Source organism: Gracilinanus agilis, chromosome 1 (assembly GCF_016433145.1).
Source record: "Gracilinanus agilis isolate LMUSP501 chromosome 1, AgileGrace, whole genome shotgun sequence".
Taxonomy (NCBI): Eukaryota; Metazoa; Chordata; class Mammalia; order Didelphimorphia; family Didelphidae; genus Gracilinanus; species Gracilinanus agilis.
This window is the reverse complement of record NC_058130.1, coordinates 339,683,446-339,707,475: the sequence shown is the minus strand read 5'-3', so window position 1 is coordinate 339,707,475 and position 24,030 is coordinate 339,683,446. Positions and strand designations below refer to the sequence as shown.

At 34.8% G+C, this 24,030-nt stretch overlaps 1 protein-coding gene across 1 annotated transcript in view; it reads left to right on the top strand.

Annotated features, from left to right (window-relative positions):
* The window catches only part of CERT1 (ceramide transporter 1), a 174,291-nt gene that overhangs the window by 76,228 nt on the left and 74,033 nt on the right, over window positions 1-24,030 (top strand). The window contains exons 4-5 of the mRNA XM_044680828.1: window positions 16,828-16,935; window positions 20,971-21,109. Of these exons, the coding sequence (XP_044536763.1) occupies window positions 16,828-16,935; window positions 20,971-21,109 (247 nt within the window). The remainder of the gene's footprint in view (window positions 1-16,827; window positions 16,936-20,970; window positions 21,110-24,030) is intronic.

The window sequence follows — 24,030 nt, the reverse complement described above, 5'->3', positions numbered from 1 at the left end:
TGACATCATAGAGAAATGCTTTGACTTGCTGGTGAATTGAATTTAAGTGAAGCACAAAATTCAAGACCTTACTCTGTTTTCCTGAGTCATCAAAGATCAGGGGCAAGAAAAAAGTTTGGACAACTGGCTATTGTCTAGGACACAGTAAATGACCTTGATATCTTCAGTGTGTGACCAAGCTCTCTAAGCACTCCACAGCACCTGTTTCAGCTGCCTTCATGGCCATTAAAACAAATTGTTCTCATCTACCCATTCCTCCGGAATTCCTCTGGAAGTCTTCACACACTTGGGATAGACATCCCCTAACTCCTGATGGGTTTGAAGCCTGAAAGTTACCCTCAACTTGATTTAGCACCATTTGCCAAGAAAATTTTACCAGTATGTGACTGCCATACATGATATGGTAGCTTCTTGGAGTCACACGTGAAAGTTGGGTAGCAGGTAGACATCTTCCTCCATTCTATCCTATAAGGATGATATTAGAAAATAAGTATTGTTTTATTAGTTTAAAGATAAGAAGTAGAGAAGCTGGCTTGAGGAGGAATTGGAGTTTCAAGTAGAGCTGAGAGAGAGTGTTCATTTCAACTGTTGGCAGTTATAACTGTTACTCTATGACAGTTACACTCTCTGGGTGGGGCATTCCAGGAGGGGCTTCTGGCATTTCTCTCTCAGGGCTGGAGAAGGTAACACATCTTTGCTTCTCTCCATCTTGGTTGGAGGGAAAGACTTGAAGGAGTGGAGTGTTTTCTTTTCCAACTTGGGACGCACTATTCATTTATCTGTTACTGTCTATAGATTGGTTAAACTGTGACAAGACCAAACAAAACCTGGTCTTTGGTTTAGACTCTGAGTCTGTTAAGGCTCAGAGTCCTAACTTGATCTTGTGGAGACTCAGCCAGCTAACCTTGGTTATCTTTATAACTTAAAGGCGAAGTTAAGAGTTAGAGTGGGTAGGTTTATTTAGAATAGTATAAATTTGGTTAGTTAGATCAGGGAGGATTAGTGTAGCCTTGAACCACAGGAGAAGCAGTTCCTTGCGGGACCTGGGAGTTTATTTGAGTGAAGTTAGAATCCCTTAGAATTAGAAATCCTTTTCCCTTGTATATATTTAAATAAATAGTTTATTTTTCATAAAGAAGAGTCTCTTTAGCATTCCTTGCGCCTGGTCCTGAAGGGAAGTTCATCTTTGAGCTTCACTTCATTTACCACTGAAGATACTTTGATAACGTCTATCAAAAGTATCTGGCAACAATTTCGAATCTTTATTTTCTAGTTCGTTGTCCTTTATTTGGGTGCTTGTCTATATTATTTTTACAATCCCCCATCCTTTTTTAAATATTTCCCCTCCCTCCTCCCTCCTCACACCATAGAATGCATCATCTAGCAAAACATAAATTATGTCTTTCATATTTCTACTTCTCAGTTCATTCTCTAGAAGTAAACATTCACAATTCTTTTAATATTCACTCTGTAGCTATACATAATGTTCTCTTGGTTCTACTTGTTTCATTCTTCATTAGCTCAATGTAGTTTTTTCCAAGTTTTTAAAAAATTAATCTCAAAACTTTTTTTTCCTTTCTTAAGTTTTTTGGTTAAGATTTCCTTTCATGAAAAGATCAATAAGGGGGAAATTTAAGTGATTACACGTGTAAAATCTATTTAAGATTGCTTACCATCTCAATGGAGGGGAGGAGGGAGAAAGAGAGAATTTGATAATCAATTCTTTTTAAAATGTTGGAAACTGTTTAAAATGTAATTGAGCAAAGATTGAATTAAGTTAAAAAATTAATTTGCTCATCATTTCTAATAGCATGGTAATATTCCATTCCATTCATTCATATACTACGATTTGATTAACCATTCCCCAATTGATGGATATCCCCTCGATTTCCAGTTCCTTGCCACTCTCCATTCTCTTATAAAATCCATCTCTCATACTGTCATTCATTTATTACCTACTCTGATTGTTTGATTCCATAGCTCAGATGCTTTTGTTGGTTCTCGATTTCCTATAGAATGATGCTCCTATTCCTTAACTAGAAAGAAATTCAAGGTTCTTGACAATATCATTTGCAACCTTTCTGCTGTTTTTCCTATTAGCTTTTACCTTCTGTTCTTGTCAAACTGGACAGTTCAGAGCTCTTTCCCTCTCTGCAGTTTTACCCATGTGATTGAGCTCTTCTCTGCCTATTTACATCCTACTCATCTTTCAAGACTCAGCCCAGATGTCACATTCATGAAAGTCTCTGATTTCCTCACTCTCAGACTTTTAGTTACTTATAAATTTGATTTATGTCTACAAAATTTTACTAATCAGGCAAATTATTCTTTATTATAATTGTATTCCTTATAACCTTGGGAAATTTTTATTCCAAAATCCCATATTCCAAAATTGATTTATTTTGGTCTTGTGTGACCGTGTCACATCTTACTAGAGAGGTAATAATTTGGCTTTTCTATTCATCCACTGTTGGTAGCCACATTATTTTCAGCAAGGTCACAATTGAATGTATTGGGCTACTTTGTGCCTACTTGTTTAAGGTTTTTTTTTATTTTGTTGGTTGTTTCTAGGTCCTTTATATTTTCTCAACAAGCTTATATAGCTCCCAGTTCATTAAAAAGATTAAGCCATTTATATTCTGGCTAGCAACTAAAGAGACTTTTGTTGTTGTTGCCGTTTTCACTTAAGAGATGTGTGGTCCTTAGTTTATAAGCATTACTTCATGTATGACCATGTATTCCAGATGGAAGTGCTGCCATTTCAATAAGAAATTGAACTAAGTAATTAGCATGTTTATTATTAGCTAAGTAAACATACTTCTTGTTTATACAATCAGGCCTTCTAGTTGGCTTCTCCCATCTGGCTGTCTTATCTAGCAATCAAGTTAAAATAATCATTTATTGTGTCATTTGGCGTAGTGCCTTTCCAAATTTCAAAACTATCTCTTGTTGAGAGCCCCTGAATTGTTGCATATTAGCATTCAAGCCTAGTAGTGTTGGGAATGGCTAGTTAAAACTTGCAGTAGTTATTCTGGCTTGTTAATTTACTTTTTCAATAAGGATTTATGGAGAACATGCTTTATACAGGATGTTCTAGGCTCCGCAAAAAATGAGCATTAGTTTCTTTTTCTAATGAAGTAAAAGTAGCAGTGTTGGCATTTTTATTATTGGTAATATCTTCAGCCAAACCCAAGTCTCCCTGCTCCTTTCCTAATGCCCATACCACCTGCTTGTCTTTTTTCCCCCCACTTTGGTAGTTACTCATTACCCTTCCCCCACTGACTATTGGTACATATACCAACAGGAAAATGATCAAAATGAAAAAAAAGGTAAGAATGATTTTTTTTTTTAAACTGGAGAGCCAGAATTGCTATGTCAAGATCCATCATGTAGTACAAAATCCCAGTCCAGGAAGTTTGTTTGTTGAGATGTTAAAGCAGGGATGGTGTTATCCTACTTTACTGTTTTGTCAGGAGCTGGGATATAAGCAAGCACCTAATGTGAACTATTGCACTATGCTGAGAATTCTTTTTTTCTTCTTCCCCCTGATTCTCCTGTACTGAATGAGAATCCATAAGTCGTTATCACTGCCCTCCCCAGTGCTGTGATGCCACATCATAGTCTCTTCTAGTCCATTGTTGCTTGGCAGGAGAACCATCCACAGCCATAGCCTTAAGGACTACAATTGCCATTGACTTACAATCTTCTTAAGATTCTGAGGATGTAATATCTCAGATGGTAAACAAGACATGTAGAGTCAGGATAGGGACTCAGTGATGGGTCTCTCAGGTAACAGAATGGAGAAATCTCATTTATTACAAATGTACCTAAGACTTTTTTGTAGCATGAGGCAGAGCAGATTTAAAGATAAAAAGGACCTAATTCAAATCACTCATTTTTATAGATAAATGAGATTAAACTCTTGGCAAAATTATCCTTATCCTTATCATTTATTTCCAATTACAATTTTACTCTTTTTGACAACATGAGTGTTTCATACTAAAGATTCCTCCATCTTGTGTCATTTATTGAGTGGTTATTAGCTTCCCCTTTCTATATCACTAAATCTTTTTCAATGTATATCCTGTAGATACTAGTATACTAATGAAAAACAAATTGTACCCTTTCTTCGTACTTCCTCCATTGCTTTATAAAAGTAAAAATAGCAGCTTACAGTTTATATCTAATTACTTTAGTCTGGTGTAGTGGATAGAGATCTTGATTTGGAATAAGATTGAAGGTCAAGTCCTGTCTTTGACACTATCAATGTGATTGTGGGCAAATCTCTTAACCTGTGAGGGATCCTAGAATTACATAGAAATTACTGATTTGAATCAAAACTGGGTGTTTTCATACTGGGTATTTGTTTCCTACCCAGACTAAATCACAGGTCCAGGTCAGATGCTGCTTAAAAAATTCTCTAGTAGAAAAATGTGTTCATTAAGCTGAGAAAAGAACTTTGTACATGTATGCCCACCCAGACTTTATAAGTTTTATAACTTGTGTAGCAGTCATCTGCTTTTATTCTTATGTTCAATTGTTGATTATCAGAAGCATCAACTTTATTTTTTTAATACTGATTTCCCACTTATTTTGAAGTAATTTGATTTTTTTACACAAAAACAAGAGAGTAAGTGAAGCATTGAATCTGTGACCTCTTTTGGCTAATCAAGCCAGCTAATTGGGCTAGTATTTCTTCTTTTTAATTCCTTGAAACAGAATTATTAAGGAGGGACATTCTATTGGTTTGCCCTCATACACATTTGAAATGCCTGATTGCATACATGCATATATTCTTTAGCACAATGCTTGGATGTAGAATAAGATTCTTTTAGATTTGTTACTCAGAATTTTTTCTATTTAAATTTTAAACATTTGGGTGATGGAAAAATGCAGATCTGAGTCAGAATTGTCTATATTGGTATTGAGAGTAATTTAAAATGCTATATTTTGGTTGCACAAAAATGTATTGTTACGTATTATTTAACCCCTCTAGACCAGTTTCCTCATTTTTAAGTGATAGGGTTGAACTAGGTGAATTGTAAGATCTCTTCCAGATGTAAATCACGAATCCACTATCATGGAAATTAGGCTCTTTGCAGCCTTCCTTTGTTCCTTCTAGTATCAACATCCCCTTTTCAAAACAAAGTGACCATCAAGTATGGAAAATGCTGATAAAGCCACTTCACCCATGACATTTTATGGGCCAAAAAATATTGACATAGTAATGAGAAGAATAACAATAATTGTTAATGTTAGTTCTGTTGTTATTGGTTGTTGTTTTAACTTTTTTTCTCTACAAAAGCTTTTCCAAAGCATGTATTGAATACTATTTTGGGGAATCATTTATAGGGTCTTGCTGCTAATTGCTGGGCCTGTTCTTCTACCAGTTCAGAATGGGAAAAACCTCTATAAGGGGAAAAGCATTTAGTTACATGCTGAGTCATCAGTCTTTCAGCTTAAACATTGAGAAGGGCAGTATTATTAATTTGTAAAGATGCCCATATACATCAAATGGTTATTATGCAAGTTATTATGCTTTTGTAACTAGAAGGGAATATAAGAAAAAATAGCTGCCCTCAGAGTAAATTTATAATCTAGTTGGGGATCAATAGATTACAGACTTAAAAATATTTATAAAAAAGATTAAGAATTTCTAGTTGGGAAGAAGAATGTGAGCAAAAGTAATGAGGGCAAGAATGCATGCCAAATGTATTCTAGGGACACCAATGTGGCTGGAGCAAAATGTTTAATAAAGAAATGAGACAACAGGGTCATATTTTGGAGAAACTTTATTAAATAACCTTGGAACCAGTAACTAGTATTGATTCTAAGACAGAGTAAGGGTGAAAAAAAAGGTTTTTTTTAAGTGACAGTTTTTGAGATACCAGTTATGAAGAAGAGAACCTTAATTACGGACTAGATTGAGAGGAGAAGGGAATCAAATGACAAAAATTTGAATCTTGAGTGATTTTAAGAATGAAGATGCAGCTAGTTTTAAGGGGTAAGATCAGTTTGGTTATAAGTATGTCTTAAGAAAACTTTTTCTTTTGAATTTGCATTAGTATTCTTCATGCTAATATTCTTTAAAGCAATCTTATTTTTATTCTATACTTAAACAATAAAAAACCCACCTCTATATACATGGAAGAAATAAAAAAGTAGATTATATCTAAAACTGAATCTCATTTCATTTACCACTGGCTTTTTACAAAGCAGTTCCACAAGTTTTATTTAACAAAATTCCACAATTTATTTTTAAAATTGCTGCTTGTCCTTTCTTCCTTCTGAACTTGCTTCCTCTTTTCTGTGCATTTTGTAAAATGTTTCAATGACTTTTTGATACCACTACTACTAGCATTTTTGGAATAGAATCTCTTGATTTTGCTATATTTATTGCTAGGTGTTTTCATTTTGGGGTTTCCTTAAGAAAGTGATTGGTGAATTCTTTGTATTTCACTTGGCTGTCTGGATCAAATAATACTGGGTGGTTTTCTTTGATTTCTTGAACTATGGTGTCAGATTTTTTTGTTTAGAGATGGTTTTCCAAGAGGAAGATGATTCTTAAGTTATCTCTTTCGGTAGTTTTTGAATAAATTAGATCTGTAGGGGGTGGGGGGGTCAGTTACATCAAGTATTACTTTATGGCTAAAAATGGATAGGAATAATAATTGTATCTGATTATCATATAGTATAAATTATATAACAAAAATAAGCCAATTAAACTAGAAATTTAAGCTATTTGTCTCTTATTTATTTCCAAGTTCAAGTCAAGAGAGATAGTATACTTGGGTAGGCAATGGTAGAATGAGTATAATAAAGGTTTGAAACCATGGAGGAACTTACTTAACCAATGTCTCAATTTCCTTGTACTTCTTGTTTCATAGCAAAATTAAGTTCTTTAAAAGTAGGTGCTATGAAAAGTCAATTTTTTAAGAATATCTTGAATTAATACAGCATAGCAAAGTTAGTGTAGTACTTCATTTATTTCTTTATTTCTCATAGTAAATCTTTATGGTCAGGGCTGTGTAATCCATTTTACAGATGAGGAAATGGAGGCTCTCAGGTTATTTGCCCAACATTGCAAAACTATTAAGTGCCTTAGGATTAAAAAAAAAAAAAAAGTCTTCCTAGTTCCATTACTAACATTTTATCCACCATACCATGCTACTTACTGGGTAATTGCTTTAAAAAAACTTGCAATCTTTTCATGTTATACATACCACCACCACCCCCTTTCTTCTACTCAGAAAGTTGTCTCTTTTAAGTTGCAGTAAAAAAGAAAAAGGAAAAAAAAGAAGCAGTTCAAAATTAACCAACAACTGCCTTGGGCATTGTACACAATGATTTGCACCAATATTTCCTTAACTCTGTAAAGAAGAGAGAAAGATTGCCTTCTGTACCATGAGATAAAATTGTATTAAATCAAATCGGAGACAGTTTTAGGATAGACTGGTTTTATACAAAATGAAATTAGTAAGAAGCATACTCAAAATAAGTTTTTATTCCTGTTAATTAAATTGATATGTAAGATTTAGCTGGAAGTTTATTGAAATGTACTAGGGACAATAATTGGCATACTATATGTAATAATAAGCAATCTCCAGTTTATATTAAGGATATTTTATTAAAAGTATTGCTCATTACTTTTGCATGTGAGTAAACCTATCCTTTGTTAGATCTTCAGGTTTGTTTTTTGACTTTAGAATGATTTTTTCCTATCAGCAAACCATTTCTAGTGCCTACTTAGTTTGCATTTATAATTGTCTTATTAGATGCAAATAGATCTACACATATTTTCTAAAAGATTATGGAAACTACCACCACAAAATCAATGAAATTAAAAGTACACTGTTGCATAGAGCATATCATAAAAGTAGGATACAGGTTACTATTGTACTTTGACCTATAGTAACCTCAGTACCAACTAACAAAGTCTAGTGTGTTTTGTGCTGGCACCCTCTAGTGGTCATGTGACTTCACTTCAAAAATAATATGCTAGGATAAAGAATAAAGTTTCCCTTTAAACAAGCTTGATGGTGCATCAGTTCTATAAATTTAAAATGGAAATCTTTTGCTGCTATATATAGAATAAATATGTAGCACACACTTTATGCTAACTACAAATGTGAAGAGGAGCTATTTCCCAAGGGCAGCTTATGTAGCTATTTAAAATCAATAGGTCTCAGGGCAAATACTACTGTAGTCTCTCTTCTCATCCCACTTTCAAGTTAAAGCTAAAAAGTTCATTAACCTCTTAGAAAATCTCTTGGTCTTGCAAACTATTATTGTTTCCTCCTTTAAGTATAACAAAAATTATCTTTGTAGAAGAATGGATTTGAATCAGAGAGTAGTACTAGGTCCAAAAGGAGGAAATATTTATTCCAGTGATTGATTAAATCAGTGATCTCCTGAACTGGAGTTATTCTTCTAGTAGTACTATAGCCCTATCATGATTTTTACTGGGTGTGATTCTTGGCCCTGTTTTTTGTAGAGATTGAGGCCTTTTCTGTGTGTTCTTGATATTGCCTGGATAACACTAATTCCTAAATCTCAACTTTTCTAATTATACATAGTTCATTATATGTTTTATCCTATTCCTTATATGATTGAGGCATTTCTTCTCTGTGTGTGTGTGTGTGTGTGTGTGTGTGTGTGTGTGTTTTTTAACCCTTACCTTCTGTCTTAAAATCAATTCTGTGTATTGTTTCTAAGGCAGAAGAATGGTAAGGGTTAGGCAATAGGGATTAAGTGGCATGAGGATTGCACAGCTAGGAAGTGTTGTGTCTGAGACCAAATTTGAACCTAGGACCTCCTTTCTCTGTGTTCTCGATATTGCCTGAGTAACATTGTAATTCCTAAACGACCAACCTATCTCCTTTTCTAATTATACATAGTTCATTATATTTTTTATCCTATTCCTTGTATGCAATTCCTCATCCTGTATTAGGGTGGTATTGGGTGTGGGATTACGATAGTTAAAATTAGACCAGTATTAGGATGTTAACTATAGTTTGGGAAGGTCAACAGAATCCAATCCAGGAAACTCATGGTCTGGGACCAATATACAGATAACAAAACATAGTAACTGGGAGTGTATTTTATTAAAGTAGGAAATATTGAGAAGGTAAAGGGAAATCCTAACACTTGAGATTATTAACTAAAGTACCTCAAAATATAAAGCCTTCGCATGAAAGATCTTCTTAGAGTTAAGGTCCTACACTATCTCCCTGACATACTAAACTATAATCCTAGTCCCTATATACCTAGTCTTCCCTAACCCTCTTGGTATTATGGGAGATACTGGCAAATACCAGATCAGGCAGGGATCCAGGGACAGATCCTAAGCCCAGATGGACTTAGACCTTATCTTACAGACAGTTGCAGATGACACAGGACAGAGATAGCTTCCTTAGATCTTCTTCAGGACACACAGCACCAAACCAGCAACACAGCAGTAACACAGGATTGGGTCACACTCTCAGGACTTGGCATCCACACCCACCCTCCAGGATTAAATCCAGAGAGAGACAGAGAGCCTAACAAGTCCCTGCAGTTTTTTTCAGCTTACCCCCCCTTTCCAAGATTCCAGAATTCTCTCTTCTGCTAGTCTCCTGCCACTATGTTCTGCAAACCTAAACTCATCTTTTCCTTATAACAATTCACAAACAGGAACCATAGGGACTTTTTTTGAGACTTTTTGGGGTGAGGTAATAAAACCTACTAAAGCCTACTCTTGGCTGGCATAGCCTTCAAGAACTCAGGGTCACATTCATACTTCTAGAAGGCATTCCTCTATGAATAAGAATTTTGTGGAGGGGAAAAACATAATTACTTGGAGAAAGAAGGACTTATTCCTTATTATATGAGATTTATTAAATGGCTATATTCAAGATGACTTCTAAGATTCTTTCCATTGTTAAATCAGACTGAATTAAAGTATATTTCAAAATTTCCCAATGATCAATTGGTTGGTTGGTTGTTGTCCTTCATACTTGAAGAAAACCAAAATGGCATCACTATATACAGTGTGTTTTACTGGCTGATCACACCAATACAAGCTTGGAAGATTCTACAAGAGATCAGGCATAAATAGCTCATGTGAACATTTGGGATATATCTCTAAATTTGTGCATCTTTGGAGCTGTTATAATTCTGCTTTGCTTCCTTCTATGCAGATATGCCATGTGGGATGATCCTGTGCCAGTGTCTCTCATGTCTCAATATCAACACCACAGTTTTCTTCAGAGAGATCTTGAGAGTGACCTTAAATCATTTCTTATCTCCTTGTGGGTGCTTCCCTTTTGTGGATTCTCTTTAAAGTAGTCTTTTTGGCAAATGTATGATTAGCATTCAAACAAGGTGACCAGCCCATCAGAGTTGTGCTCTCTGCATTAGACTTTGAATTTTTTGCAGTTCAGCTTGAGAAACAACTTCAAGGTCCAATATCTTGCTACCCAGTACCTTGACAGGTGATCTTCAGAATCTTCCGAAGACAATTCAGATTGAAGTAATTCAATTTCCTGGCATGGTACTGTTATATTGTCCAGATTTCATAGGCATACAACAATGATGTTAACACAGTGGCTTTGTAGACCTTCAGTTTGGTCTCCAGTGTAATACCTTTTCTTTCTCATACTTTCCTTTAGAGCTGGTACAGTTGATAGAATGTGGGGCCTGGAACTAGGACAACTTATCTTCCTGCCTCAGACTCTGTTTGACCTAGGACAAGTCACTTAAATGGTTTGATAAGATCAAATTGTGAGATAATTTAAAGCCATATATTAAAGCCTTTGTGGTAGGCATGCCTCTAATGCCTTCACTGAATATTTATATCAAAGGAGATTAACTTTGTCCCAAAACATTAAGAATATGCAGTATGTTATCAGGGTATGGTGACTCATGTGTATTCAGGCACTACCAACTTTGAGAGGCTTAGAGTATATGTGATAAGCTTCTACTTGATTTCCCTGCCTTAGGTATCTCCCTGTTCCAACCCATTCTACTCCCTTTGGCTGCAGAAGAGATTTTCCTAAAGCAAAGTTCAGAAGATATTTTCCATTCCATCCATATCCTCAGTAAATAAGAGCCAAATAGAAAATTCTTGATTTGGCAGTAAATACCCTTAAGAACCTTCTTCCTACCTCTCTGATCTCCATGTAGTTTGTGATCCAGTTACACTGGCCTTTATGCTAGTTCTTTTTCTTTTTTTTTAATTTTTAATTTTTTAGAAAATTTTTCCATGGTTACATGATTCATGTTCTTTCTCTCTCCCCACCAGCCCCCAAAACCCCACCACCTTCTCCCCCCGCCCTTGCCGATGTGCAATTCCACTGGGTTTTACATGTGTCATTGATCAAGACCTATTTCCATATTATTGATAGTTGTACTGGGGTGATCATTTAGAGTCTACATCCCAAATCATATCCCCATCAACCCATGTGTTCAAGCAGTTGCTTTTCTTCTGTGTTTCTACTCCCACCGTTCTTTCTATGAATGTGGATAGTTTTCTTTCTCATAAGTCCCTCAGAAATATCCTGGATCCTTGCATTGCTGCTAGTAGAGAAGTTCATTACATTTGATTGTGCCACAGTGTATCGGTCTTTGTGTACAATGTTCTCCTGGTTCTGCTCCTTTCACTCTGCATCAGTTCCTGGAGGTCTTCAATCATGCTAGTTCTTGAACTTGATACTCTTTCCTGAATCTATATCTTTTTTTATTTTTAAACCCTTAACTTCTGTGTAATGGCTCATAAGTAGAAGAGTGGTGTAAGGGTGGGCAGTGGGGGTCAACTGACTTGCCCAGGGTCACACAGCTTGGGAAGTATCTGAGGCTAGATTTGAACCTAGGACCTCCCGTCGCTAGGCCTGACTCTCAATCCACTGAGCTACCCAGCTGCCCCCCTGAATCTATACCTTTTCATTGATTCTTGCATACTTGAAATTCTCTTCTTCTTCATCTCTGCCTTATAGAGGCCGCTTTCAAAACTTATTATTAGCATAAATTCTACTTGCAAGCGGTCTTTACTCTCCCCTCTCCCCCCAGTTGTTTCTTCCATTAGAATGTGTTAGAAGTTAAATCTCTACTCTAAAGGCATATTGTAGCCAAGGGATTAGGGATTTCAACTTTATTTTTATGGCTATGTCAAAACTTTATGACTATCATAAAATTCTGTTTAATCATTCAAATGATCATGCCTTAATGCAAAATTTGCTTTCTGTAACAATTTTCAAAATGTTTTCTGTAACAGTTGGGTACCAAAATAATTTGTTTTAATTTGATTTGCTGGTCTGTAAAAGTATTACCTTACTCTAAGAACAAAATAAAATAGGATTTGATTCTACTTAGTGTTAATTAAATATAAATTATGTTTAAATTTAGTGAAATGAAAATCAAATTGTATTGCCTTATAGATGAGGAAGTTACATTTTTATTACATATAGCCATTCAGCTTTTACTATTGATTTCTTGGTGAATTACTAGAATATGTATTACTAGAATGGTATGAGTATATATTTCTCATGTTTCTTATACTATATGCTGAAACTCTTTCTCAATAACATTGCTTCTACTTTATTCTCTTTTAAATTTTGTTTTGAGCCATTGATGTTATAGGGATATTGCATAAAGATGAAAAAGAAGAGTCTCAAGGAGCTACATTCATACAGATTGAAAAGATCAATATACTAGAAAACAGTGTGATTTTAGGGATAAAAGTGATCCAAATAGAGTCTGAGAGAATTTGTGAAAGGAGAAAACAGTTGGGGCCAAGGAGGCTTTAGAAATGAGAAGGAAGCTAACTTTAAGTTGAACCTTAAAGGAAGAGAATGATTTTAAAAGATAAGTAACTGGGGAGTGCAGTCTTACTTGGAAGTTGATTTGGAATGGAGTCAGGAGAGAACAGGATAGAGAATGGAACATATCTTGGGTGTGTTTTTTTGTTTGTTTTTTGTTTTTTTAATTTTTTCCCATGGTTACATGATTCTTGTTGTCTCCCCTTTTTTTCCTCTCTCCTCCTGGAGTTGACAAGCAGTTTCACTGGGTTATACATATATTATCACTCAAAACATATTTCCATATTATTCATTTTTGTAATAATTCTTGTAAAACAAACCCCCCAATCATCTACCCATAAAAACCAATGATAAATCATTTGTTTTCTTTGGGATTTCTATTCCCACAGTTCTTTCTCTAGGTGTGAATTGCATTCTTTCTCATAAGGTCCTCAGAATTGTCCTGGATCATTGCATTGCTATTAGTAGAAAAGTCTATTACATTTGATTGTCCCACAGTGTTTCAGTTACTGTGTATAATGTACTCCTGGTACTGCTTATTTTACTCTGCATCAGTTCAGGTAGGTCTTTCTAATGGAACATATGTTGTAAACAGTTTGTTATTGTTAGTCATTTAGTTGTATCTGATTTTATGACCCTGTGGACCATACCATCGTGAAGGTTTTCTTGGTAAAGATACTGGAATGGTTTGCCATTTCCTTCTCCGGTGGATTAAGGCAAACAGAGGCTGTTAGTTGTTCAGGGTCTTCCTGAAAGACCCAACCTTATATCCACTGAGGCACAGATCTCAGATCCTAATTCTTAATACAGCACTCTCTCTATTAGGCCATGTTGCCTTAAATCAGAAGCTCTCTTAAAATTTTGCTTTTAAAAAATGATCTTCATAGAAACCTTTTTTTCTGGTTCTGCATACTTGCCTTTTCTACAGAGCCTACTAAAGTAGTGTGTCCAAAAGATACTATAAGTCATTCTCCCCGTGTTACAGTTTTAATGAATTCTTGTTTAGTCTGACTAGATCTTATCTTGCTTATTCTCTCAGTCTAGGCATTTAGATTCCTATGAGTATTCACCTCTTGGGAAAATCATTTAATTCCCCTATGTCTTAGTTTCTTCATGTAGGACTTCAGCTAGATCAACTCCTGAATGAAGAATTGTTCCAGTTCTTTTTCAGTCAGTGATTGAAATATTTTGACACAGAAGCCAGACATCTTTATATCATGAATACTTTCTTTGCAAAAAGAACTGGTAGAAAACAAATAATTGAGCACAAAACAACAGTTCAAATAGTAAAATAGTTTTAAAATTAGCTATTTTTAAAAATTAGCAGTCATTTTCTTTCCCTCTCCCTCTTCCCTATCCCAAACCCCCTTTGAAAAACAAAAACTTGTGACAAATATGCATAATGAAGAAAAATATTTCCATATTGCCAATGTCTAAAAATTTTATATCTCTTTATATTGAGTCCATGACCTCTATTTTGGATGTTATGTAGCCTATTTCTTCATTGGTCCTCCAAAATTCAGGTTGGTTATTGCCTTGATCAACATTTTTAAGTCTTTTTGAGTAGTTAATTTTTATAGTGTTGTATTTCTTTTTCTGCTCACCTTCCTATATATCACTTCAGATGAGTCTTTGAATATATTTTAACAGACAGAAATAGTCTTGTTACTGATATAAAATTATCTGAGTCAGCAGTCTCTTGACAGTCAGAATACTGATTTGTCAGGTCAAAGATCAGAATTTGGTGTTTTTAGGGGGTTACTTTTTTTTTTTTTAAGGCAAGAAGGAAAAAAACATAATTCGAAAAACACATGATGTACATTTCAACAACTTAATCCTGAACCAAACAAGTAATTGGCAGTGAAAAATGAGGCATGTAAAATAGAAATTATACCAGCACTGATTACAGTAATTTTTACCAATGTTGATTTTGGTGGCTAGGTGGTATGGTAGATGAGAGTGATGTACTTGAAGTCCAGAAGACTTAAGTGTTCTGATCCTGCCTTAGACACCTACTAGCTATATCTAAGCTAACTACTTAACTCAGGGCAACTTAATTAACTGTTCTCAGCCTCAATTTCCTTAACTGTAAAATGAGAGTAATAATAACATCTACTTCCCTGAGTTCTGAGGACCAAATGAGATGGCATATGTAAAGAACTGTATAAAAATATCTATAATAATAATTATTCTTATGCACATCTGTTGGTTCTTTAAGCTCAAAAGATCGTAGAAAGTACCTTTGTCACTAACTGTACGAATGACTTGGAAAGAAATAATAGCCAAAGGCAAAAACACTAGTTTAGAAAATAAATTCATTAGCAAAATATTCTAGAGAATGATGTTCAGTTTTGAGCGGTATCATCCCATAAAGCATTAGTGATCTTTTGCTAAATCAGTAAACTTTTTCTCAGTTTTCTTAGCTTCTCTGCAGGTTTGACATTGTTGACTGCACCCACCTTCTGATTTCTTTCTTCACCTTGAGTTTTCCTGACACTGCTCTTTCATGATTCTCTTCCTATCCATCTGATCAATCCTTAACTTCTTTTATGGAATTCTCTATTCAAACATATATCACCCACAATGTGTGGATATACTCCAAAACTATGCTCTGGTTCTTTTTTCTTTTTTTATTCTCTCATTTTCTTCATTTTACACCAGCTATTCTGTTTAGTTTCAACTCCATCATCATTTTTGTTAAGAAATTCTTTTTATGCTAAAAACCATTAAGATATGACCCTTTTTGTGGAAATGCATTATCTAAGTATTTAGCAATAATGAAAAGAATCAGTTACAGACAATATTAATCAACAAGTATTTATGAGCTAAGTACCTGCTGAGTACCAGTCACTACTTAGGCATTGGATATAGAAATACAAATAATTAAACGATCCCTCTCTTGGGAGTGAGTTTGCATTATAATGTTGAAGACAAGTATATATAAAAATATATGCTGCAGAAACACAAGGTTAATAAATATAAATATATAACAGGTTAGTTTGTAAGAGAGAATACTTGCATTTGGGAAGGATCAGGAAATGCTTAATGTAAAACAGGGTACCTGATTTGCATCTTACATGAAGAAGGAAATTCTTCTAGGCCTAGTGAATCATAGGTTATCTGGAATCAGAATGACCAGTGCAGTATTTGGAGATAGGAAATGGTGTGTACTATGTGGGAAACAGAAAGAGTGATAGAGGGATTAGTAGTATCTGATAAGAGTTTCTTAAAGATGGAGGAAACTTAGGTTATGTTTATAGGAAGCAGAAAAAGGCCCCATAGTTTGGGAAATCTTGAAGATAAGAGAGAAATGAGGATGTCTGAGGGAAATCTACTGGAAAAGATGGGAGGGAATGAGATCAAAAGTGCAGGGGGCAGCTGGGTAGCTCAGTGGAGTGAGAGTCAGGCCTAGAGACAGGAGGTCCTAGGTTCAAACCCGGCCTCAGCCACTTCCCAGCTGTGTGACCCTGGACAAGTCACTTGACCCCCATTGCCCACCCTTACCAATCTTCCACCTATGAGACAATACACTGAAGTACAAGGGTTTAAAAAAAAAAAAAGTGCAAGGAAAGCCTCCCGCACATTAAGTGTACCCTTTCTGGCAAATTTGTAGGAGGGATATATATACTAGAATTGTGTGTAAGGGAGACAAGCATAGATGAATTGTGACTTCCAAACCAATGAGATCACAGATCTGGTTAAGTGTTGAGGTGTTGAGTGTTTGAATAGTAAAATGAAATCAAATTCTTTGATACTATTATTAAATTATCCAATTTATAATTTAAAACTTTTTATTAGACCATTTAAAAAAGTTTTGGGGTTTTTGTTTTGCTTTTGAGTATTTGAATAAATAATATCCTACCCTTTTCTTTAAAGCATTCAAAGATATTAAATAATGTCATGAAGATTGCGGTAGTGTCTTAAATTATTAGCTCTTGCTTAAAATTGCTTGACCAGTAAACTAATTCTGTATTTTAATAAAAATTCATTTTGTTTCTATTAGAAAATGTATTAATAATTTTTTTCTTTTTAGACGGAATCCGGTTATGGATCAGAATCAAGCTTACGCCGACATGGCTCAATGGTATCACTTGTATCCGGAGCAAGTGGTTATTCAGCAACATCCACTTCATCATTTAAGGTTAGTTATTACAAATGATTCAAAAGAGTACAAACATACATGAAAAAGAAAGGTTTTGAAGCTTAACCTTGGGAATAGAGCCTCTAATTCATTTCTATTTCATGTCAAGGTGAGGAGAATCAACACAATTATTGATATTTGGCTTCTAAATAATTTGAAAATATTAAATTTGATGTTGAGTAAGTATAGAGCACACTTAATTGAAAGAAGAGATACTATTGATGTAACATTGTTTTTCAAGGTTAAATGATTCAGAATATGGCCACAAATATTATAAAACATTATTCTTCTTTCTCTTACCCTTCCTCTCAAAAAAAAATCCATATATACCCAGTAGGTAAAAATAATTATAATTTTTTTATTATTTTAAGTTAATTTTTATTAATGAAAATTTTTAATTTAAATGATTATTTATGATTAACAATAATTCTATTGGGATAATAAATTATTAATCTATTTTAATTATATTTTATATTTAAAAATAATAATATGTTATTACAAATTACTATTAAATTTAAAATATTAAATTTGTTTTTATTTTAAAGGCATTTTAAAACATGATGAAAAGGCTGACATCAGAAGAATGCAGATTATAATTTCTAAAGATAGTATAAACTATTTTCAGGTATAATTTCCTTGTGGCCTTTTAAAAGCAGTTTTATAAATAGCTCTCAAAAGGTCACTCACTCAATATCCTCAGATAAATTTCTTGTTCTTAGAATCAATATCTGGTACCAGAGCCAACACTTAATTGCTAGAGAATTGAGTTGGTGGTATGAAGGTTAATGCTAATGTCATAACAAATATACATTTAAAATAAATTATGAATTTTATAAGAAGCATATGTTTGTGGTCTTAAATTTAGTTGCAGGAATACTGGCAGAAGTTGCATAAGTGGATTTATCAGAGATTAGTAAATCATAAATGAGATTCTTTTGGCAGTAGTAACTTCTATGAATATATAAAGGTTGTTTGATTTCTCTATCTCATTTCTAACTTGCAAGATGATTCATCTTGTTACATTTAGTGGCTGAAAGAAGAGCCATATTAACCATTATTTCTCATTCCAACGTGGTAGGAAGTCCGATTATAAAAAACAATGGCATCACATTTTAAACTGAAATATTTTAATATTTTTATTAAAAGTAATGTAGAAAAATCAGACTATAAGAACTTGAGGAAAACTTGTTTTCCAGTTAAATAAAAGGTTAGAATCTATTTTAGGTGCCTATTTTCAGGGTTGTAGCTTAAGAATTATAAGGAGCCATAGAATTAAACTGCCCCAACCCCATTAGACCTGAAGCACTGGAGGCCCAAGGAGATTAAAAGTCTCTTCTCCCAACATAATAACTTCCCAGACTATCTCCTATATATTCCTATAATTTCACCTTAAGAAATAACCAACTTCACAAATATGACTATTGGAACTATGATGTTGACCTGGAAAATAACCGTGTAATTTTCTTACTTAAAACATGGTAATATGAGGTATCACATGAAAAAAGAATCATTATTCATCTGAGTTTTAAAGAATGTTCTAGCATGCAAGGATTCATTTCTTTTAAAAAAAAAATATCCTGTGTACTTTGAAGTAAGAATTCATTTCTCTAAACCTACCTTGCAGGCTAGTAGAATGACTCAAAAAGCCACAAATTAACATTATATAGTATTGTATTTTTGTTTCCACGGGGAATTGGTGAAGGTGTGTATGTATTTTTTCCTCTGATCTACACACACATTAGGTTTTTCCTCTAAGCTACTACTTTGGCCAGAGACTGGCTTTGGAGTCAAAAGACTGAGCTTGAGCGACAGCCCCTGTGTGGTCTTGGGAATATTACTTCATCTCTCTAGGCCTCAGTTTTATCATTTTGAAATGACAAAGTTGGACTTAATGACCACTTAAGTTTGCTACTCAAGGTCTGTGATCCTTACTTTTTGATCATTTTTATATATATATATGTTACATATATATATATCACCATCTTATTTAAAATACGAAAAAATGGGTAGCAGTGGATTGAGAGCCAGGCCTAGAGATAGGATGTCCTAGGTTCAAATCTGGCCTCAGACACTTCTTACCTGTGTGACCCTGGGCAAGTCACTTAACCTAACTTGCCTGGACCTTATCACTCTTCTGCCTTAGAATCAATACATAGTATTGGTTCTAAAGTAGAAGGGTAAGGGTTTTAAAAAATAAAATATAATACAAAGAAAATGTATTTCATGGTCCATGGCCTTTTGAGGAACTCTTAATAATTTGACGCAGATTTTTCTCTTTTTTGTATGTTCTCCCTAAACTGCTGTGTGTATTATTTTTATTGTAATTTTTTTTATCATTTACTATGTTAAATTGTTAGTATATATTTAACTTCATTCCAAATCTCAGTCCTTTTTCTATATAAAAAAAGGAATTTTGAAGTCAAAATGACATTTACCCTTCTCTTTTAAAATTGGGAACTAAATTATTTATATGTTCAGGGCTGATCAAGCTTTAAGCACTGATCAGTCATTTTCAAGCCTTCTCTTTATGGAATAAGAACTTGAAATGGACAACTCTACCTTTTTTAGGGGAAGACAGGTATTCCAAATATGGGAGGACAGCCTTTACAAAGGTATGAGGCAGGAGATGCACTGTTCTTTTGGAGGAACAATGGAATTGTCCATTTTGACTAAATGAAGAGTGTATGAAGGGAAATAATATAAAACCACATTGGAAAGATGGATTATATTTAGATTATGAAGGGCTTTAAGTGCTCAGTAAAGAATTCCATATTTTCTAAGCCAAGAGGAAGCCAATATGCTTTTTGAACCAGGGAAACAGAATAGTTAATTTTTTGCTTTACAGATATTTGGCTACTATGTGAGTGATAGATTGAGTTGTAGCCTTTTAATTGCGTGTTCTAACTGCATTAAGCCAGAGATGATGAGAGCTTGAACCTGAGTGTGTGGTCATGTAACTAAAGAGGAAGAAGAGATGCATATGAGAGATGCCATTTCTACCTACATAATATTTGACAACTGATTGGTTATGAGAATTAAGAGAATAAAGTCATGAATGACTGTAAATTTGGATGACTAGGTAAACTTGAGGAAATTGGGCAAGTAGGAAGAAAGAGGAGGCATGGGTTTGTGAGGGAAGAAAATGAGTTTGTGTTTAGGAATAGAGAGTTTTAGATGTACCTATGGGACATTTAAATGGAAATATTTAGCAGGCTATTTGAGTTAGATAATGTAGATTTGTAGGTTCTTGCTTCATGGAGAAACTTGAATCCTTAGGAACTGGTGAGATGACTGAGAGTTTAGAGAAAAAAGAAGCTTTGGGAACAGTGATGTCTGAGACTAGGACATGAATGAATATGATACAAGAGAGAATGAAAAATAGTACTCAGACCATTAGAATAACCAGAAAAGAATATTGTCAAGAAAATGGAGAAAGTATCCAGGAAGAAGAGATATGATCAAGAGTGACAGATAATGCAGAGTTCAAAAAGGATTTTAAAAATGAGAAAAGGTCTTAGAATTAAGTGAATAAGAAATCATTGTTAATGTAGGAGAAAGCAATTTTATTGAGTTGGTGAGATCAAAAGCCAGATTATAAGAGATGATTTGGATGTGAGAGATGAAATAAGAGTAGAATGTTTTTCTGTGAGTTTGGCTGTGAAAGAGAAGAGGCATATAGAAGGGCCAGGTTGAAAAAGAAACGAAGTAAAGAGGTTCCCCCACCCCTTTTTTTTGGTTCTGGTTTGGTATTTGTTTTGCTAAGGCAGGTCTTGGCATGTTAGGTAGCAGAGAAGGAATCAAATAGAGATGGAAAATGAGGGAGGATGATCAATAGAAAAACTCTGGCAAGAAACTGGAACTGAGGGCACAGTTATAAGGGTGGGTGGCTCTGATAAGAACAAAGACAACTTTTTCAGAGAAGAACAGACCAAAAGGTAGGATCATGAAAGTTGGCTAGAATAGGCATGACTACTTCATGTGGATTATTTTCTACTATTTCCCTTCCCCTTTGTCTTTTTTTTTTTTTTTCTCCAGAAGGGCCACAGTTTGCGTGAGAAATTGGCTGAAATGGAAACCTTTAGAGACATCCTTTGTAGACAAGTTGATACTCTACAGAAGTACTTTGATGCCTGTGCAGATGCAGTCTCCAAGGATGAACTTCAGAGGGATAAAGGTTAATTAGACAATTGCTGACCCCTATTTCTGCTTATAGCATGCATTGATTAAAAACCAGTTGCCCTAAAGAAAAGGGAAATTTCATTTCTAAGGTAATTGTCAAAATTAGGAGCTATAGCCACATTTATAACATAATTCCAAATAAGCCTTTTTTTTTTAGCAGCCTTATTTCATGATACGTTTCAGAGAAGTCATAAGACAAAGTTTTTCATTTACTTGATGTCAAAAGTTTAGCATTTATCCTTTTGGTAACAGTATACTTTATTGGTTTTTTTATTTTATTCCCATGAAGAACTAGAACAATGATGGCGAACTTATGGCATGGGTTGTAAAGATGGCATACAGAGCATATGGCCATCCCCCCAACCTCTCTATCCCCCACCCATCCCCAGAGTTCATTACTAGAAAGGCAGAGGGACCCTGGTAGAGCTGCTCCCTTCCCCCTCTCCACTGTGCCTGACAACATTTTTTTTCACATCTTCCGCCTTTCTGTTCAAGAGCCCAATGGGAGCACACCGGGGTAAGGTAAGCTGTTCACAGGTAGCAGAACTGGAGGGGAACAGAGCACTCAGGCCACTCCCCTCCCCTTCTCTACACTCGCTGAAGACATTACTCACTTTACCTGCCCCTCTTCCCAATAGCCCAGTGAGAGTGCTTCCCCCCTTCCCTGTCTGGGATAAGGTGGGTGGGACATGGCATGACATTCAGTCTCTGGTGGGGTGTGGAACTGGCACAGCACTTGGTCTAGGGGGTTGGGTGGGGATGGGACCTGATACTCCATCTCTAAAAGGTTCACCATCACTGGTCTAGAATTATTCTAGATAAGGGATAAAGAATCTTTTTTAGGGGCAGCTGGGTAGCTCAGTGGAGAGAACCAGGCCTAGAGATAGGAGATCCTGGGTTGAAACCTGGCCTCAGACACTTCCTAGCTGTGTGACCCTGGGCAAGTCACTTGACCCCCATTGCCTAGCCCTTACCACTCTTCTGCCTTGGAACCAATACACAGTATTGATTCCAAGATGGAAAGTAAGGGTTAAAAAAAAAAAAAAAAAAAAAAAAGGAATCTTTTTCAGTATCATGGGCCTATGACTTTTGGGGATAAGTTAATTTGTGCTGCTCAAATGAAAAGCAACTTAATATTTGTCTTTTTCTTTTAAGGAAATAGAAATTCATCTACTTTGTCAAATTATCTACCTTATTAATATGTTTCATTCTGACAAGCTGACAACTATTAATTAGAATGAGCTTTGGAATTAATTCATGTATGAGATATTAAATAATAGTAATTTCATTCTATATTAGTAGCTTTCCTGACATTTTCTTTCTTGTTCTTATGAAATTCTTTGCTGTATGTTCTAATTTTAAAGGCTTCGATTTTCTCTGAAGCAGCTATCCTTGAAATATGTCATATTTAATAGGCTTAAAATTGTAGTGTCTAAAATATATTCAGTTTTTCCCATGTTGGAAATAATTTATGACAAATGGTCTTTCATCCTCCCTACCCCCCAATAAAAAGTGAAATGTTTTTCCCTCAGATATATCCTTTCCTTAACCTTACTCTTCCCTCCAAGTAGGGATTTTACTAAGTGAGCATATAAGATTGATATGTCAATGTGGTAACTTTAAAATAATAATTAACAAATTTTAATAATAACCACTGAAATAGCAAGAAGTGATTCCATAGAGGGTACACGACCATGTTATATAAATAGAATTGAAAAATAGTGGTTGACATATTTTAAAACATGACTACATCTATTTTACCTTCAGGGAATCTAAATAACGTGAGTAGATTTTACGTACTTTTAATGCCATTATAAATAGTGAGAAGTGTTTCTCTTTTTTAGCATTGTGTGAGTAAAATTAGCCAGCCAGCTAGATCTAGTTTGTCATAAATTAGACTTTCTCTAAAAAAATTTTTATGTCTTCTTTTCCAATTACGTGTAAAAAGAATTACAATTCCAAAATCTCTCTCCCTGTCTCTCTCTCTCCTTCTTTGAGAATATAAACAATTTGATATAGATTATATATATGGCCAATCTTGTAAAACATTTCTGTACTGGCCATGTGGTGAAAGAAAACAGACATAAAGAAAGTAAATAAAGTCTTTGGTCTGCATTCAGACTTCATCGGTTCTTTCTCTATAGGTAGACAACATTTTCCATAAAAAATCTTTCAGAATTATCTTGGATCATTGTACTAGTGAGAATATAGCTAAGTCTTTCACAGATTATTACAATATTGCTGTTACTATGTACAGTATTCTCCTGGTTCTACTCACTTCATTGGTTGTCAGCCTATATACGTCTTTCCAGGTTTTTCTGAAACCATCCTGTTTGTTATATTTCTTAGAGCATAGTAGTATTCCATCACAGTCATATACCATGATACCATAATACACAATTTCTTTGTTAATCATATCAAAACTTATTCCTCCATTCTCCAATTGACAAAAAAACATCAATTTCAAGTTCTTTGTCACCACAAAAAGAGCTGCTTATAAATATTTTGTACATATAGGTCTTCCGCCCACCCCACCCCCTGTTTTTTTTTTTTTTTTTTAAATTTTAAACCCTTTACTTCTGTGTATTGACTTATAGGTGGAAGATTGGTAAGGGTAGGCAGTGGGGGTCAAGTGACTTGCCCAGGGTCCCACAGCTGGGAAGTGTCTGAGGCCGGATTTGAACCTAGGACCTCCTGTCTCTAGGCCTGGCTCTCAATCCACTGAGCCACCCAGCTTCCCCCTCCCCCCACCCCTTTTTAAAACAATCTTTTTGGGATATAGATCTAATAATGATATTGATGGGTCAAAGGTATACATACTTTAAAGCCCTTTGACTATATAAACTAGCCATTCTTGTGTAGTCTACAGATATCAGATTAGATATTGACTGATAATTCGTTTCAAAAACATTTTTG